Genomic DNA, 14,822 nt, shown 5'->3' with positions numbered 1-14,822 from the left:
GATTTTTGGAGTGTTCCAGTCCTACAGAACAGCCCGTGTAAGACGATTGTAAATGAAAATAAATTCGAAACCAGGGGTGGCTCGGACCATCTTGTGGCGGAAGGGTCCTGATTTAGCCATTAAGATATAGGTGACATGAAATAGACCATTAGGCAGGTAGCCGTCTGTGGGTGGCCATGCGATTTGTAATGGGAAAATGTCAATACCAGACAAAGAGGAAATGTTTCATTCGAGACTACATGAATTATGTGTTCTCGTTCATAGATTGGTCAGGTAATCCTCGATCTGCTCCTTAGTCAACTTGCGGAATCGGGGTCCCTGAGCACCCTCCACTCCTTCGAAGCCCAGCAGGTGGTCCGCTGGGGGGCCGACAATGCCTGGAACGGAATTAGTGAATGTTCACCAGGCTCTTGGATAGCCAAGCAGCCAGAATGAGAGGAAACGAGGTAGAACCCTAAAAACTTACCAATTTCTATTGTGTCACCATTCATCTCACCCTCAATAGTTTCCTTGAGTGTCAACAGCGCAATGTGGATGGCATCTTCCAATTCTAGTCCTTCAGTGTACCGCTTCTCGAGGAAGGTCTTGGCGCTCGTTGCGTGTTTGCCAATGGCCGTCGCCTTCCATGGGTAGTAGCTGCCACTGGGGTCGACCTGGTACAGACTGGGCCCACCCTTCTGGATACCACCAGTCTTGCTGGAGGTCTTCTCCTCGGGGTCATCCTTCTTAGCCTCTTCAGACTCGGGCTCAACGCCCTCGTCCCAGCCTGCGACCAACAGACTGACACCATAAGGCCGCACACCACCGGATTGCGTAGCTTCTTGCACTACTCGGGCAACGTCCTGAACCAATATACGGGTAGGTGGGTATTCGTTGTAGATGCGCTTGTAGCCTGTGTGCGAGACTTTGCGGGCCTTGTCGACCAGCACCCGGTAATCGGGGCCCATGCCGGCGTAGACCATACCAATATCCGGCGTGATCAGGGATATCTTGGATAGGGAGGGAGGGTCGATCAGAGGCGAGGAGGACTTCTTCTCAGTTGCGAGCACAATGCCGTTCGTAGCTATCACGGGGCGGTCAGCTTGGCCCCATGTGGGAGAACTTGGTCATCTGCGTACCTTTGATACCAAGAGCAGTCACACCCTGGTTGACGGCATTCAAGGCATATTCTATATTGATCAGTCATCGATGCCTGAGCTTAAAGGCGATGGTCCATACCAATTTGCACCAGCTTTCCGCTGTAATGGAGCTGAGTTAGCATGTTGTCAATTCGACAGGACCAAGTTGTCCTTACCTGGGGGAGAATGTAGTCAAGGAGAATGAATATCGGTCCGCCATGGTTCGCTGTCAAGAGGAAGAGAAGAGGAGAGGATGGTAAGATCAAAGGAAGGGGAGCTGTGTTGTAGGCAGAGATGGGTGACGTTTGGCGCGGTAGAGCTCACGAAAGGCGGTGACCCGATCGGGATTAGCCGTGGGGTTTGGGACACCTTCGGGCTTTTCTGCTTTTCTTGTCGTTCTCTCTTTTTTTACACTCCCAAAAAAAGGAAACAGTAATTTTCTCTCGACCTTCTTTTGTCAAGGTTCGAGCAAATCTCGATGTGAGACTAAATGGCAGACACACAGCATTACCCTCCACGGGTCTGTCGCATCTGTTTGGAAAGCGTGCTGCCTACTTTCCAACCCTCGGAATTCCTCCAGAAGCCTCGAGTGGTTTATGAATCTTCCGATCCAGAATCTGGCCGTCTGTTAAGTCCTTGTCAATGCAAAGGTTCCTCGCGTTATGTTCACGAGGGCTGCCTGCAGTCATGGCGCCATGCCGACCCCAAATTTGGGACGAGAAACTTCTGGCAATGTCCCACATGTGGCTTCCAGTATCGCCTGGAGCGTCTGACTTGGGCTCGGTGGATCAGTAGCGTCACCACCCAGCTAATCCTCACACTCGGCATTCTTTTGTTAACCGTATTCCTGCTTGGATTCATTGCTGACCCCATCATTGATTTTTACCTGGGCCCCGTGGATGCTTACGCCGAATTGGTCGAGGAAGATGCCACCTGGTTGGGACACTTCGTCAAAGGACTCGCGTCTTTGGGCTTGTTGTCGTTCCTCAAGGCAATATTTGCACTGTCGCCTTTTCATTGGAACCTCCGGTCTGTCGCAGCAGGGCGGAATTCGGGCCGTAACCGGGCCGCCCAGTTGAACTGGCTAGTGGTCATGGTTGGCATCGGTACTTTCCTTTGGGTATGTGTGGTCGCATTTGACTAAATATGACTTGGCGCTAACCGCAGATAGGCGGTCTACAAGGGTGTTCGGTCATGGAGTAGACGAACGCTAGAAAAGGCCGGCGAACGGGTGATGGATGTCCCATTACCAGATGATGAGAATGAGGACGTCCCAGTACCGGAAGGAATGAAGGAAGAGTAGTTCAAACAATGAACTCGCACTACTTAAGTTGCCGTCCTCCTCTGCCCCATGAGACGTCGATTAGTCAATGTGCGAAGAACAATAACTGCCTTCGATAACTCTTGATTGTCTGCCCGAGAAGTAGATGATTGGCTCGAGAACGTCTTGTTCTCAATTCATTCGCTGCTTCACCAAATCGGGCAGCGTTCTTGGGGAAGGCAGTCCACCACTCAATTGTAAAGAAGCGTTCTGACCCTTATGAGTCTGACTTGTTAGCGCTTTTGGATTGAGCAGCGGTAAATTCATGTATCATATGTCCTATTCAGTCTTATTCCTCCATTCAGTCTTATTGTCACATTGCCACATTCTCATTATCCTTTTTCTATTGTCACGCGCGTCTCTTCAATAACCTCAATTCATTATCATGGCAGACTATCTCTTAAGAACCCCTCGCCTTTCTCTCTCTCTCTTCCCCCCTCTTCTTATTCTTTACCTTCCTCTTCTTCCTCTCATGTAATTCAACATTCTGATCTAAGCAAAATGGACGATCCCCCACCAGGATCCCGTCTTGCGGTTGTCCGCTCTCAAATCGCGATCGACTCCGACTCTAGATCGGATGAGTCTAGATCCACCACTTCTACCAACGACACAGCCAACACAGACACCGAGCCATTCCCTGAGTATGACGAGTCCGAGTGTGAGATGCTTGGATCTTCCCTCGCAGCTGAGAAGCCCCTCGAGGAAGCATGGATCTCCGCTCTCGGCAGAGCCACCCAGCAAGAGATCCGCATGCTCCATGTCGATCCTAACATTGTTCCTTACTGCAAAAGCGAACCATCTCAGCGTAGCCAGGTCGTCCTCGGAAAGCTGCAAGATCTCCTCTCCGAACCGCAATTGGGTCCTGAGATCCGCGAGCAATTTATCGCTATCATCAACGCTACCCTTAAAGTCAACCTCGTCATTTTCCACCAGAGTCCAGAGTTTCTAGGCCTCCGAGAGATGAAAGACGCAAGACGTCCTCTCGACACTATCATCAAGCACGTCCAATTCATAGAAGACATGCTTAAATGGCAGCTCCAGACTGCCGAAAAGGTCTCTTACGTCCTGGAGGATGTCTCCATGGAGCCTATCCTTCCCTACGAGCGGCTTCGCAAAATGGCGACTATGGTCGCTCAGTAAGTATCAGTGCCCATGTTTCTGGTCTACCCTCTGCTTCAGCACTAATGCTCAATGAGCAGGAATATGAAGAAGCCCCGCTACCTCGAACGACGACTACTTGCTTTGTACATGGATATGTACGAGGAATGGGTCCATACTCCTTTCCTTCGTTTGCGCAAGCCTCAACTCCTGGACGAGCAGTTCCCAAACTTCCCACGCACAAAGTTTTCTCGTCATGTCCTTGTTGTCTGGGGGCGATCCACCGCTGCATCGAAATTTACGGTACCTTGACCCGGGTCACTCTTGAAATCAAACGACAATACTTTGCGCCAACGATGGGCTATCTTTGTGACTCGCCAGAGATCTGGAAGCAATGCTGGAAACAATACCAGGAATTCGAGAAGGATCAGCACGAGTCAGCCGAGCAGGGTTTCTCTGAATGCGCCCTGAACTGAACGATGGAAGAACTACCGGACCACCGCATGGAATGTCTTCTCCATATCTATGATTTTACGATCTCACCACCTATCTTTAATGTTTCAAATACCCCAGATGCAATGTTTCGAATATCAGCGCAAACGCATAGCGAAATTCAATGTGAAAAGTTCCATTTCAACCTATCTCCCTGTAAACTCAAGCCGTACTATCTTTATAATCCCCAAGTTTAAACAACTTCTTGGCATTCTCCCTTCCAATCTTCAACCGATCTGTATTCGACATCTCCGCCGAATCAAACCACTCGCACGCATCCCCAAACGTCTCAAACGGATAATCAATCGAGAACAAAATGCGATCAGCCCCAACCTCCGCCATACAAAAGTTCAATGTAGTAGTCGAGAAATGCCCCGACGTCGTGATCCACAAATTATCCGCAAAGTACTCCCGAATCGTCCGCTTACACGTCTCCGCAAGTCCAAGCATCTTCTTCCGATCCTCGAACCAGTGGTTAATCCGCCACATATCAAATGGTATATGCTCCCCCAAATGGCCAAGTATCACCTGCAGTTTCGGGTTCCGATCAAATACCCCGTTCGTCACCATACCCAGAACGTGAAGACTGACACCGTGTGCGAATGACAGCGGTGGTCCAATCAGCCATTTCCGATCCGCCCAGAGCTTCTCGTAGATCGTGCCTGTCGGGTTACGAGGGTGTAGGTACAGCGGCACATCGAGCTCAGTGCATGTAGCCCAGAATACGTCCCATTTCTCGTTGTCGTAGAAGATCATGTCGTCACCGTCTGCGCCGGCACGTTGTGTGTCGTTCACGAGTGCTCCCAGGAATCCGTGCTGTGTTACACAGCGGCGGAGCTCGTCTGCTGCTTCTTGTGGGTCGTGCATGGAGAGCGTGCTGGGGTGAGTTAGCTGGATGTATACATATCGGCCATGGATGTATTGATGCAACTTACGCAAATGCAGCAAATCGATCTGGGTGCGCTTTCACTTTCTCTGCGATGTAATCGTTGATCTCAACGGCGAGGGCTTGCGCGTCCTTTGCATCCCAGATATCTTGTACACCAGGTGCTGTGTAGCTGAGGATCTGGAGACCGACGCCGTGGCGCTCGGCGAAGTCGAGTCGGATTGGTCCAACGTCATTGATCTCTGCTGTGTGCTTCTCTGTGTCGGTCGCAAACATGCCTGCCCACCATTTTGTCTTTTCATGGAATCGGGGGAGCGCAAAAGCTTCTTCGAGGGCGATTTTTCCGAGCATTTTGGTCTTTGGAAGTGATGAAAGGCTGTTAACAATCTCATAGATGATTCTCTGTTTTATAGTGTATGCGGGGACCCCGCACTTCGGAAGCGCTCAGGCATTCCAAGGCACATTACATTGAATCATTGACTGTCGGAAGGTCGGATGTTAAAGAAAGCATCCGATGGCGGTTCGCTGTCGGGGCGGATGCGGGCGGTTGGCAGCGGAGATGAGTGTATTGGTTTCCGTAAGTCTAGTCACAGATCGCAATCCAATCTAATTTCGTTTGAATTCCAGGTAGCCATGCGCCTGGATTTTGGTTCCCCGGATTTGGTTCCTGATGGGATATGGAGAAGTGGGCTCTTTGGAAGGATGTATTGCGAGCAGGGATAAACTGTTCTTGTAGTCATTGTGTATTGTAGGGAGAAAACAGATAGGCTTAAATTAAAACAGTCTAATGATAAGTAGAAATAATTTGATTCATTCAGACGCTAATAAATATGGTAGCATCGGCTCTGAGAAAAGAAATCAAAAGCATAACCCGTTTCCCTGCGAATTTCCTACTTTGCAACAAACTTGATTCCGCATTTCTCCTGTGGTTGACAAGTAGCAGAGTCATTCCAGTCAGGAAGAGGAAGACGATTCATCTGTTTGCCCTGCCCATCAACCATCGTAATATCAAACCGCATCAAAGCTTGAACAACCACCAGTTTCAAGGTCAACGTAGCAAGTCGCTGGCCTTTGCAAGCGTGTTTCCCCCCACCCCAGCCAATAAACGGTGTTTCTTTGCCAATCACCCGAGACGGATTCCAGCGAGTTGAGTCAGTGTAGTACTTTGACTTGAGTGCTGTATCCGAAAATGGATATACAACGAGGAATCCGGTGGGGATAACGTATGGGCCGACGGTAATATCTGGACCGGTGTTCTTTCGCACTGCTGTATATGGCTGTGAGGTCCGCAATGTTTCACGTATACAGAGGTCGAGATTAGGTGTTTGGGATTCCCAAGCTGTGAGTGGGATTTCCGAGAGGGCTTGGGTGAGGGCGTCCCCAGAGAGAGAGGCGGATGGGGATGTGTGAGTGGATATAAAGGTCTTAATCTCCTCTTGCACATTCGAAGACCAAGTTGGGTCCGAGGAGATGTGCATGATCAGCCATGTAACTAGATACCGTCAGTGTGATTATATTTGGCAATACCGAATCTCCAACTTACCAATTGTTCCAGTAGCACGAGCTCCAGCTAACGATAGCCCTAGCATGCACTTCAGAGAGAGTCAGATTCCCGCTCAAGATAGTTGAATTGAAAAGTGGCAAGAATACGGACCCCAAAGATTCGAATCGTGCTATCTCCATCATCAAGCATCTGCTGCAGCATATCGTCCTTGACCCCGCTCCTCTTCCTGGCGTTGATTCCCGCTTGCACAATTCTGTAAATTTGAACAGAAGCAAAGAACTTGCGGAACAAGGCCGGGCCAGGTAGCCAAGGGAGCCAAGTGGAGTATGGGTTAGTGAAAGAGTCGACAGTGTCGACAAGTGACTTGAGACGCGCTGAAAGCACCGGATCATTGGCAATATCAAAGGAAGCAATGCGCATGACCAGTTGAAAAGTGACCTAGGGAGAAAAATAAGATGCCTCAGTTTCCCATCGACTCAACATAGAACACAGGCCCACGCACCTCGTGAAGGGAAGAACAGGGGTCGAGAATACGCTCGCTGCCCCATTCGTCCATCTTGCGCTGGCATTCCGACAAGATCAATGGAAGCACTGTATGTGTGTTAGTGAATATTTTCCTTCATCACAAACGGTAAACTCACATTTCTGGAGGTTCTCAGGTCGTTGAATCGAAGCCATTCGTCGGACTACGCCGTCGACTTGGTGAGGGTCAAATTGAGCAGCGCTCTAATGCGAGAATTAGTTATTACCGAGAACAGAATCAATCGTCAAGGAACTTACACTGCCCATCATGATTGAAAACGTATCATATAAGCAGAGACCTTTCTCCTTGAAGAAGATCTGTCGACCTTCATCCCCTGACAGAACAATGGCGTTATGTCGGAATAGCCTGGTCTGGTAGATGGCTGACGAGGTAGCCCTGAAGCCATCTTTGATGAAATCAAATCTCTTCTCAAAGAAGAATTGGGAGACCTTCCAGCTTGGCAGTTGCAAGCTCGGAGGGGAATGACCTTTTCGGGGGGAAGCTGTCACCGGCACATATAGTACTTTGAAAAGTAAAGCAGAAAGTAGAAGAATCACCGAGGCCAAGCCGCCCAGATCTCGAAGAGTATCTGACGAGTCATTGCATGAAGTAAGTACCAGCCGAGTCAGAGTGCTCTGCAGCATTGTGAAGTGTGTCAGATGTAGAATTGCAAGTGAACAGGATAGTTCCTAGGAAGTCTTTATACCCCGAAAGAATAGCCCCCGACATGGCAAAGCATACACTCCTGCCGAAGATCAATTCTACCGAACCAAAGGGCCAAGTCTCCGTTGCTCCTTCCATTTGGCCTAATGCCCGGGTTTCAGCCAGATCGAGTCGCCATTCCTTCCAGGGCCCCACGGAAACTACCCTATCCCGCAAGTCTTACTCTAGAATTGACTCCTTGAAGCCGCTGTTGGATTTTTGTCTTGCATGTCAGCATTAGCATGCATACTGGACTAAGGCGGGCCGTTGCCGCCAAATCAAAATTGAGGCTTATACGATTTATTTTTGTCCATAGAGGTGTGGTTACTTTATTCAGGGTTCAGGGTCAAGACCTCATTAGGTTAGCTCAGGCATCCAGAGCTTTCAAAAAACAAATTGGATCTCACCTGAGATTTTCAGTTCTTCCCGTTCGGTTTGTTCTAATATTACTAGATCCTGAAATAGATACCTCTTGGAGAGCCAATTACGTTGTGTCCCTACAAATTCACGGAAACCGTGTACGCATTAGGACTGTCTCATAGGAATTGTGGGGATTACAAGGCTGAGTGATGGAATGCCAGGTTTTGCCTTAGTAGTTCAGGCAAGATATGCGGACATTATTTTCTCTAAGATGCATTATTCTTGACTCTTTTCCTAATTAGGGCTCTCCGACAGCCAGTGATTCCGGGAAACACCCAAAGCCGTGACCCACGTCCAATTCACATCTGATGCCTTTTGGCGTAAGAAGAGTGATCGATTTTACAATAGAACAATATCTTACATACGAACTACTCTGACCATGTCGATCCGTGTATGTCTGACTCATCTTTTGTGGCTTGACTCGTATAGGATCTGGGCTTCTTTCTTAACCTTGGAATCATCACCTAGGCTTAGAACGGCAGCTTCGCTTAACTTTTTGGATTGTATTTGCCAATTATTTTCTGTGGCTGGTGACAATGTCATTCTCGAAGCTGACGCAATTGGCTATATTGTTAGTTTGCATATAAGCGTAGCCAATCTATGTAAGCGCTGTTGGAAACGCCACAATGCACCTCGGATCGATCTTATGAGGGTTTGCATGCTGACGAACCTATAAGACGAACCATATGCTGATCCTTCAGGGAAAATGTAGAAACTAGAATGGTCAAAGACGTCCAATCGGAGAGAAACAGGAAGAGAACTCCAAATTCTTACATGGGAATTGTTGAAACACATTTATTCTCATACATGTCAATCCGATCAGATGAACCCACTTCGCTTACAAACTGCATATGTACCGGATAATGCCTGGGACTCGAGACCTTTCCATTTGAGTGCTCACCTCTTGCCGCTTTTTGATCACTAAGTAAAACTGAGCACGTCCCTGAGTATTCTGACTTGATCACGTGCCATTCCATAATCAACGTGATCGACTCACTAAGCACCCTGATCCACTCTTCCCGAAACCCGACCCATTTGCGGGTTTTAGCGCAGTCTCCTTCTTTCTACAGCCATTCTTCAAGAATCTACATAGCACTTTGACAATCACTCCACGATTATTGCAGCAAAGATTGTGTCATCGAAGAAGCTACCTAAGAGAACTAACAGAGGTACAGAGGTAATAATAAGCTAGAAGTCTTGCTCCCCCCACACGTGTTTTGAGATCCGTCCCAATCGATCAGGTGATAGTTCAATGTTGTGTTCAGGCGGGACTGGTTGATGACAAAACAATTCTTCAAACCCAATGGTCAAAGGTACTGCTGGCCTGATGGTAATCTGTGAGTTGGGTTTGTGTGCGTCGCGGGATGCCGTAATGGTCTGCCGTGTCATTGGGACGTAGCGCAGCCGCAAGAAGTTGACGGTCGGGTCCAAAGCAACAGTCTCGAACTTGATGTTGGGGGTCTTTCGACTGATGGACACGATAATTACAAGCTTCATATCGCCCCTCGAGTTCGTGAGCCACCATTCTGCATCTGCCCGCAGCTTTCGATGACTCTGATACTCCCACTTCGACCACAACGGTCGGCCATTTTAGATTGCGACCTGGAACAGGTTGCGCAGGACCATACGCTTCGTCGGCCTCCTTTCTAGAAAACACACCTTGGATGGGTTTGTACCCTAACTGGCGGATCGACCCGTCCAGCCCCATATTGTATATCTCATTTTGCACTGCACCACCCAGGCCGCGTGAAGCTGTTTCGTGGGCCCCAGCTAAGAGCTTGATGATCATATATCGAGTGCTGCGATTGAACCATCTGCCGAGTATTGCGCAAAGAAAACTTGTCCGCAATAGCTGGTGGGACGTTTGTGAAACGTATATATTTCACCACGTCGGTTGTTTCTTTGTTTTCTCTGATAATCTTCCGGATGGCGCTCTCCGTCGGGCAGCGCCTCGTAGTACTCGACGTCTGAGTGCTCGACTTCTGGGGAGTCCGAGTCATTAGAATTTCTGATTGTCTGGTCTTTTGAGGCCAACGGTGCAGACATTCCGGCGTCCGAAACTATATGGTCTTAGTAAGTTTCGGATAAGGTTTGTAGTAATGAGTCAGCCTTACCTTGTCAATCGGATGAAACTTGAGAATGATCGGCACACTGTGCCAGTTGGCAAGAGACAGTGGCGGTAGCAATGGTTCTCGTTCTCGTTGACAATGAAGAGAGCGAGAACAGGTGATTGAATGAAGAGAATGAGAAGAGTGAAAGAAGAGATGAGAGTGAAGGGAGAAAATAAGGGAAAGAAAGGTCTGATGAGGAAGGTTGTGTAGGTGACATTTCCTGCCTAGTGAAATAAGAAAGGAGCAGAGGGGACTCTAGGAGATACCGCTTCTCGGAGATGCTACTCCTTAGTACAACATAATCTGATTTATTTAGCTTAAGATGATACAAGGGCATGACTGTAAGGTGAATGTACGACAACGACACAAAATGTCCACCGACAAGCGCTTAGTATAGCAAATTATTTAAATAGCACTTAGCTTCAGACGTCGACACACCCGGACAACGCATCACAGAAGTGTGCCAAAAGAAATAAACATAAGCAAATTAAGCCCCAACTCCATATCACCAAATAAGACATGAATCCCTCCTGACGAGCACCACCAAGACCTAGAATATTCGTTAGCTTGTGTAAAGACATCATACTCAACCCAAGAGACTCACTAGCAACAAATGCCACCAAGTACGCGTAGCCGCGCCATCAATCCAGCTGTAGTCGAAGTTTGGCTGGGCGAAAAATTCCCACGTCGATTCGTGGGGCAGACATGCCATCTTCTCAAAGTATTTATAAATTACCCATCTAGTGTCCGGTGCACACAAATGATTTTATTTGGCTTGATCGAACGGTGGCATATTAGGACTGGGAGACCAAGCTCTGCTTTTGTTACTTACTTGATGTGCTTTTTGCTACCGCATGGATTTTGAAGCCCTCCCTAAAGTCTAGCTTGAAATCTAAGGGCTCCGTAGAAAAAGCCTGACACCCACATGATATGACGCCTAAACTTCTATGATCGATCGCCCAGTGAATCGACGGGGTTTCTCCAAAGTTGATGCCACCGAAAAAGCTCTGAAGATAATGTTGAATTCTCGAGACGCAAGACACAGGTTTCGAAGGTCTTTCTTACCGAGAGTATTGCCAATTCACAGAAGGGTTTCCAGTGGAAGTCCTAAAAGCGACATCTTCGCAAAGCCGATGAACTTGGGGTATTGACACACGATTGGTCTAAGAGGTTGATAATGAAAAGAGACTCCAAAGTAATGAGATTGAAAATTCGTGGCGTATATTTTGGAAAGAGGAGTCGCTCTCTGAAATACTCAGTGAGCCTGAGCCTAAGCACCCTCATAAAAGCGGCGGCAGCTCAAATAGGAAAACCCGCCAGGGAAACTCCGGTGCGTATAGGCACATACGTAAAAAGCAGGGACATTGCAGTTCGGTCCAATCCTTCGGTGAGTGGGGGTTACATTGTGATAGATCTTCATTAAAAGTACCAATATACTGGAGTAGTGCTATGCTAAAACAGAAAACAAACCCGATCTAAAAACATTATATCTTGAGTCCAACTTACTCCGTATCTATCTCGTCATGCATTAAATCCCACATCCCGAGCCTTCACCAATTCCTCCCTCTCATAAAGAACCTCCGGTATAACATCCCTTCTCAACAAATATCGTTTAACAAAATACCCAATCTGCCTCAATCCATACCGCGCATGGAGCCTCGTCGGCACAGAAAAGACCTGATCCAACTCCTCAAGCGTCTTCCCTTTCGTTTCGGGCATAAACAAGAGTACCAGCCACCATCCAACCAAACACCAACCTGCATGCCAAGCAAATGCACCCTGTATTGTAAATGTGGCGCGCAGGGACGGCCACGTCACACCCAGCAGGAAATTACAGAACCATATCGTTGCCGTGCCTAGCGCCATTCCGTATGACCGGATGTAAAGCGGGTACACCTCGGCTGTGTATGTGAATGGCACCGGTCCTTCACCGGGTGAGTAGACGATGCCGAAAAGATATGTTCCCAAAGCAATGCAGGCGAGACGTGCAGTGTGGCTGCTCTCGGGGATCCAGAAGCTGAACCCTGTGAATAACATTGCCATGGCCATGAGTGGGAAGGTGGATAACAGGAGATTGCGTCGGCCGAATGTGTCGATTGTGTAAACTGCGGGAATTGATAAGAGCCAGGTGATTAGACCCCAACCTAATGAGGCGGCTAGGGCAGCCGGAGGAGAGAATTTGGCCTGGGGTTTCTGTCAATATTCTGCTGGAGAGGAAGATTGATCCTTTGGACTGACCTCGAGAAATATCTCGGAAGAATAGTATGAAATAACGTTGACACCACAGAACTGATTTGAAGTTAGCACTCTCTGCAATTACTTCGGTATGTCTTGCTGAAAATTCACACCCACCTGCTGCATAAACATGACAATCTGAGACGCCAACATCGCTCTCCGATTTCGTGGGACTTTAATTAGCTCCAGCATCTTCTTTCGCCCAAGCTTCATACTATCCTCGGCCTCTAGCAGGGCATGCATGTAGTACAGGTCACGAGCTGCCTGCACTTTATGATGCCGCAGCGTACAGATGGACTCGTAAGCGCGGTAATACTGCTTCTGGCGCATGTACCAATGCGGCGACTCGGGACAAGTAAAGACAAAACAGCAAACGACCAGAGCCGGCAACATTGCCGAGGCCATCATACAACGCCAATTCAAGCCGACGATGACAGTCGAGTCGACGTGGTAGAAGATGAGGTCCCCTGCATACCCGACCATAATCCCAAACGCCATCCACACATGCCACTGCATAACCAATGCACCACGGATGGATGGTGGGGCTGTCTCGGCTGCGTAGATCGGCACAGTCGCTGATTTGGGGCCGATGCCGAAGCCTAGCATGAACCGTGCAACAAACATAGCCCACCAGGTTGAGACAAATCCCTGCCAGAGACAGGCTATCGCAGAGAAACAGCATGTTAGGAAAATTGTGCCGCGGCGGCCGAACCAGTGGTTGAACGGGACTGTTAGCCAGGAGCTGATGAAGGCACAGCAGAGGTATGGTGCGGAGTTTATGAGACCGAGGAGCCAGGCGTTCCGAGAGGATTCGTCGCCAATGCCGAATTGGTATTTGTAAAATATTTGGGCTCCGTTGACAACCGTTTGATCTATCATTGTTAGCAGGCGTATATACTTGGAGGGGTTGGGAACTTTGAACTGAACAGTTACTTACCCATCCCCTACACTGTAGCAGATAAAGAACACAACGAAATGACAGCATACATCTTCCATGGCTGTGACCAGCGACGCGTGAACTCCCGACGCAATACCCCCTTCTCCTGGTTTGTTAGACCGGTGACATTGTCATATCGTTCCGGAGACTGGGCCAGTACAGCACCTAGCTCGAAAGCACGGATATCCGACTCATCCCCCATCTCGTGAAGTTCAGCAAATATGCGACCCTGTTTCCGTAGTTCGTTAAGGCTGAACCCGGCCAGCGGATTGGAGAGTTTGGCATTAAGACTGCGCCGTGTCCGCTCGGCAGCTGTTCCGAATGGTCGTTGCGGTACGACTTTCTCGGATAGCGTGGCGTCCATTTTCTCCCTTTCCATCATTTTTCTATTTTTGAGAAGTGTATGGAGGGAAGATGTTGAGGAGACTGACTATGTTTGGTTTTTAGGGTTCAACTGGATCCCGAGACAAAGAAACTTGAATCCAAGCAAACCACATGGCTTTTGGTCTCTTTCCCCCAAGGGTGCGAAGTAAATGTACATGTACAGGGTCTGTCAAAGAACCCATCAAAGAACGGGGGATGGAGTTTGACTGCGCGGAGAAGTGATTGGCAGGGCTAGGGCTTACGATGTACAGAGTAGGGGTTGCAGACAAAGGATGGTCTGCTTGTTTTGCCCCATTTCAGGCTATGTCTGCACAGCTTATTGGAAAATCACTTCCGTGGAGTAAAGGGACGAATGACAGTTATAAATTGGAGATAATGGGAACTATGATGTATACTACACTGTAATTCCATCTACTCCGTAAGTACTATTTGCAGTGACTTGAATATTTCAAGACTGTGACTGGATGGGTCAGATGTGACAGAACCTAGAAGTATATTCAAAGAGGCTCTGGAAAAACTCTGTAGATCAAGGTCCTATCTACAGTACTGTCCATACTCAAAATGGGGAACAAACGGGATCACATGACCAACAAGCTTGAACTTGGATAAGAATACACTACGAAGCGAAAACAATAATGGAATGCGATATTATAGTACAGTGTACCAATTTCATTATAGATTATTTAAAATCTAATTCTATAGAGACAAGTGACAGTCTGTGGAAATCTGTGAAAATCTGGAGTCATATTAGCAATGATCGCATAGACTCGACAAGAGAAACAAGGTCAAGAAGCTCTATTCAGACAGCAGTTGGTACAATTTTTCGTCGACATTATATTTCAGAACAGGTCTCGTGAAAGGTTACATCATCATAAGAGCAGGGGAGAGAAGGGGGGGGGGGGGGGAAAGTCGAAAAACTCACATTTGAAAATTCAAACTATCCCGTCAATGAAGAAATTCATCATATCGGGGACAGTTGGGACATCACGGAGATGTATACCTTTGGGGAAGGCATGGCAAGCCGAAGCTACATCATGCTATGAGCTTGCCAAACACAACCACAAGGTCAATTGAGCCTTTGGCTCAGAAAA

The 14,822-nt window shown here is 48.2% G+C and overlaps 7 protein-coding genes across 7 annotated transcripts; 2 read left to right on the top strand and 5 right to left on the bottom strand.

Annotated features, from left to right (window-relative positions):
* Positions 1–258: 258 nt before the first annotated feature.
* On the bottom strand, positions 259–1,338 carry pre8 (proteasome core particle subunit alpha 2; the record flags this gene model as incomplete). Its single annotated transcript, XM_057234585.1, has 5 exons — positions 259–377; positions 467–1,063; positions 1,119–1,169; positions 1,219–1,238; positions 1,295–1,338. 5 exons carry the CDS (start codon positions 1,336–1,338, stop codon positions 259–261), a joined length of 831 nt encoding a protein of 276 aa, XP_057080805.1.
* A 270-nt stretch (positions 1,339–1,608) lies between these two features.
* Positions 1,609–2,421, top strand: N7447_010322 (E3 ubiquitin-protein ligase MARCH; the record flags this gene model as incomplete). Its single annotated transcript, XM_057234584.1, has 2 exons — positions 1,609–2,238; positions 2,290–2,421. The coding sequence occupies 2 exons, from the start codon at positions 1,609–1,611 to the stop codon at positions 2,419–2,421; spliced, it is 762 nt and encodes a 253-aa protein (XP_057080804.1).
* A 519-nt stretch (positions 2,422–2,940) lies between these two features.
* N7447_010321 (uncharacterized protein) lies at positions 2,941–4,013 on the top strand (the record flags this gene model as incomplete). The annotated part of the gene is given in 2 exon segments (XM_057234583.1): positions 2,941–3,575; positions 3,587–4,013. 2 exon segments carry the CDS (start codon positions 2,941–2,943, stop codon positions 4,011–4,013), a joined length of 1,062 nt encoding a protein of 353 aa, XP_057080803.1.
* A 178-nt stretch (positions 4,014–4,191) lies between these two features.
* N7447_010320 (amidohydrolase family protein) lies at positions 4,192–5,266 on the bottom strand (the record flags this gene model as incomplete). The annotated part of the gene is made up of 2 exons (XM_057234582.1): positions 4,192–4,906; positions 4,965–5,266. 2 exons carry the CDS (start codon positions 5,264–5,266, stop codon positions 4,192–4,194), a joined length of 1,017 nt encoding a protein of 338 aa, XP_057080802.1.
* Positions 5,267–5,805: 539 nt separating this feature from the next.
* Positions 5,806–7,586, bottom strand: N7447_010319 (cytochrome P450; the record flags this gene model as incomplete). Its single annotated transcript, XM_057234581.1, has 6 exons — positions 5,806–6,407; positions 6,459–6,507; positions 6,570–6,857; positions 6,922–7,010; positions 7,061–7,145; positions 7,200–7,586. The coding sequence occupies 6 exons, from the start codon at positions 7,584–7,586 to the stop codon at positions 5,806–5,808; spliced, it is 1,500 nt and encodes a 499-aa protein (XP_057080801.1).
* Positions 7,587–9,358: 1,772 nt separating this feature from the next.
* N7447_010318 (uncharacterized protein) lies at positions 9,359–9,853 on the bottom strand (the record flags this gene model as incomplete). Its single annotated transcript, XM_057234580.1, has 1 exon — positions 9,359–9,853. The coding sequence occupies one exon, from the start codon at positions 9,851–9,853 to the stop codon at positions 9,359–9,361; it is 495 nt and encodes a 164-aa protein (XP_057080800.1).
* A 1,843-nt stretch (positions 9,854–11,696) lies between these two features.
* Positions 11,697–13,711, bottom strand: N7447_010317 (uncharacterized protein; the record flags this gene model as incomplete). The annotated part of the gene is made up of 4 exons (XM_057234579.1): positions 11,697–12,359; positions 12,414–12,464; positions 12,528–13,282; positions 13,378–13,711. The coding sequence occupies 4 exons, from the start codon at positions 13,709–13,711 to the stop codon at positions 11,697–11,699; spliced, it is 1,803 nt and encodes a 600-aa protein (XP_057080799.1).
* Between the last annotated feature and the right edge of the window lie 1,111 nt (positions 13,712–14,822).

The sequence above is a fragment of the Penicillium robsamsonii genome (assembly GCF_028829455.1).
Source record: "Penicillium robsamsonii strain IBT 29466 chromosome Unknown utg000007l_segment0_segment0, whole genome shotgun sequence".
NCBI lineage: Eukaryota > Fungi > Ascomycota > Eurotiomycetes > Eurotiales > Aspergillaceae > Penicillium > Penicillium robsamsonii.
The sequence above is the reverse complement of the archived record's forward strand: the minus strand, read 5'-3'. Positions and strand labels throughout refer to the sequence as shown.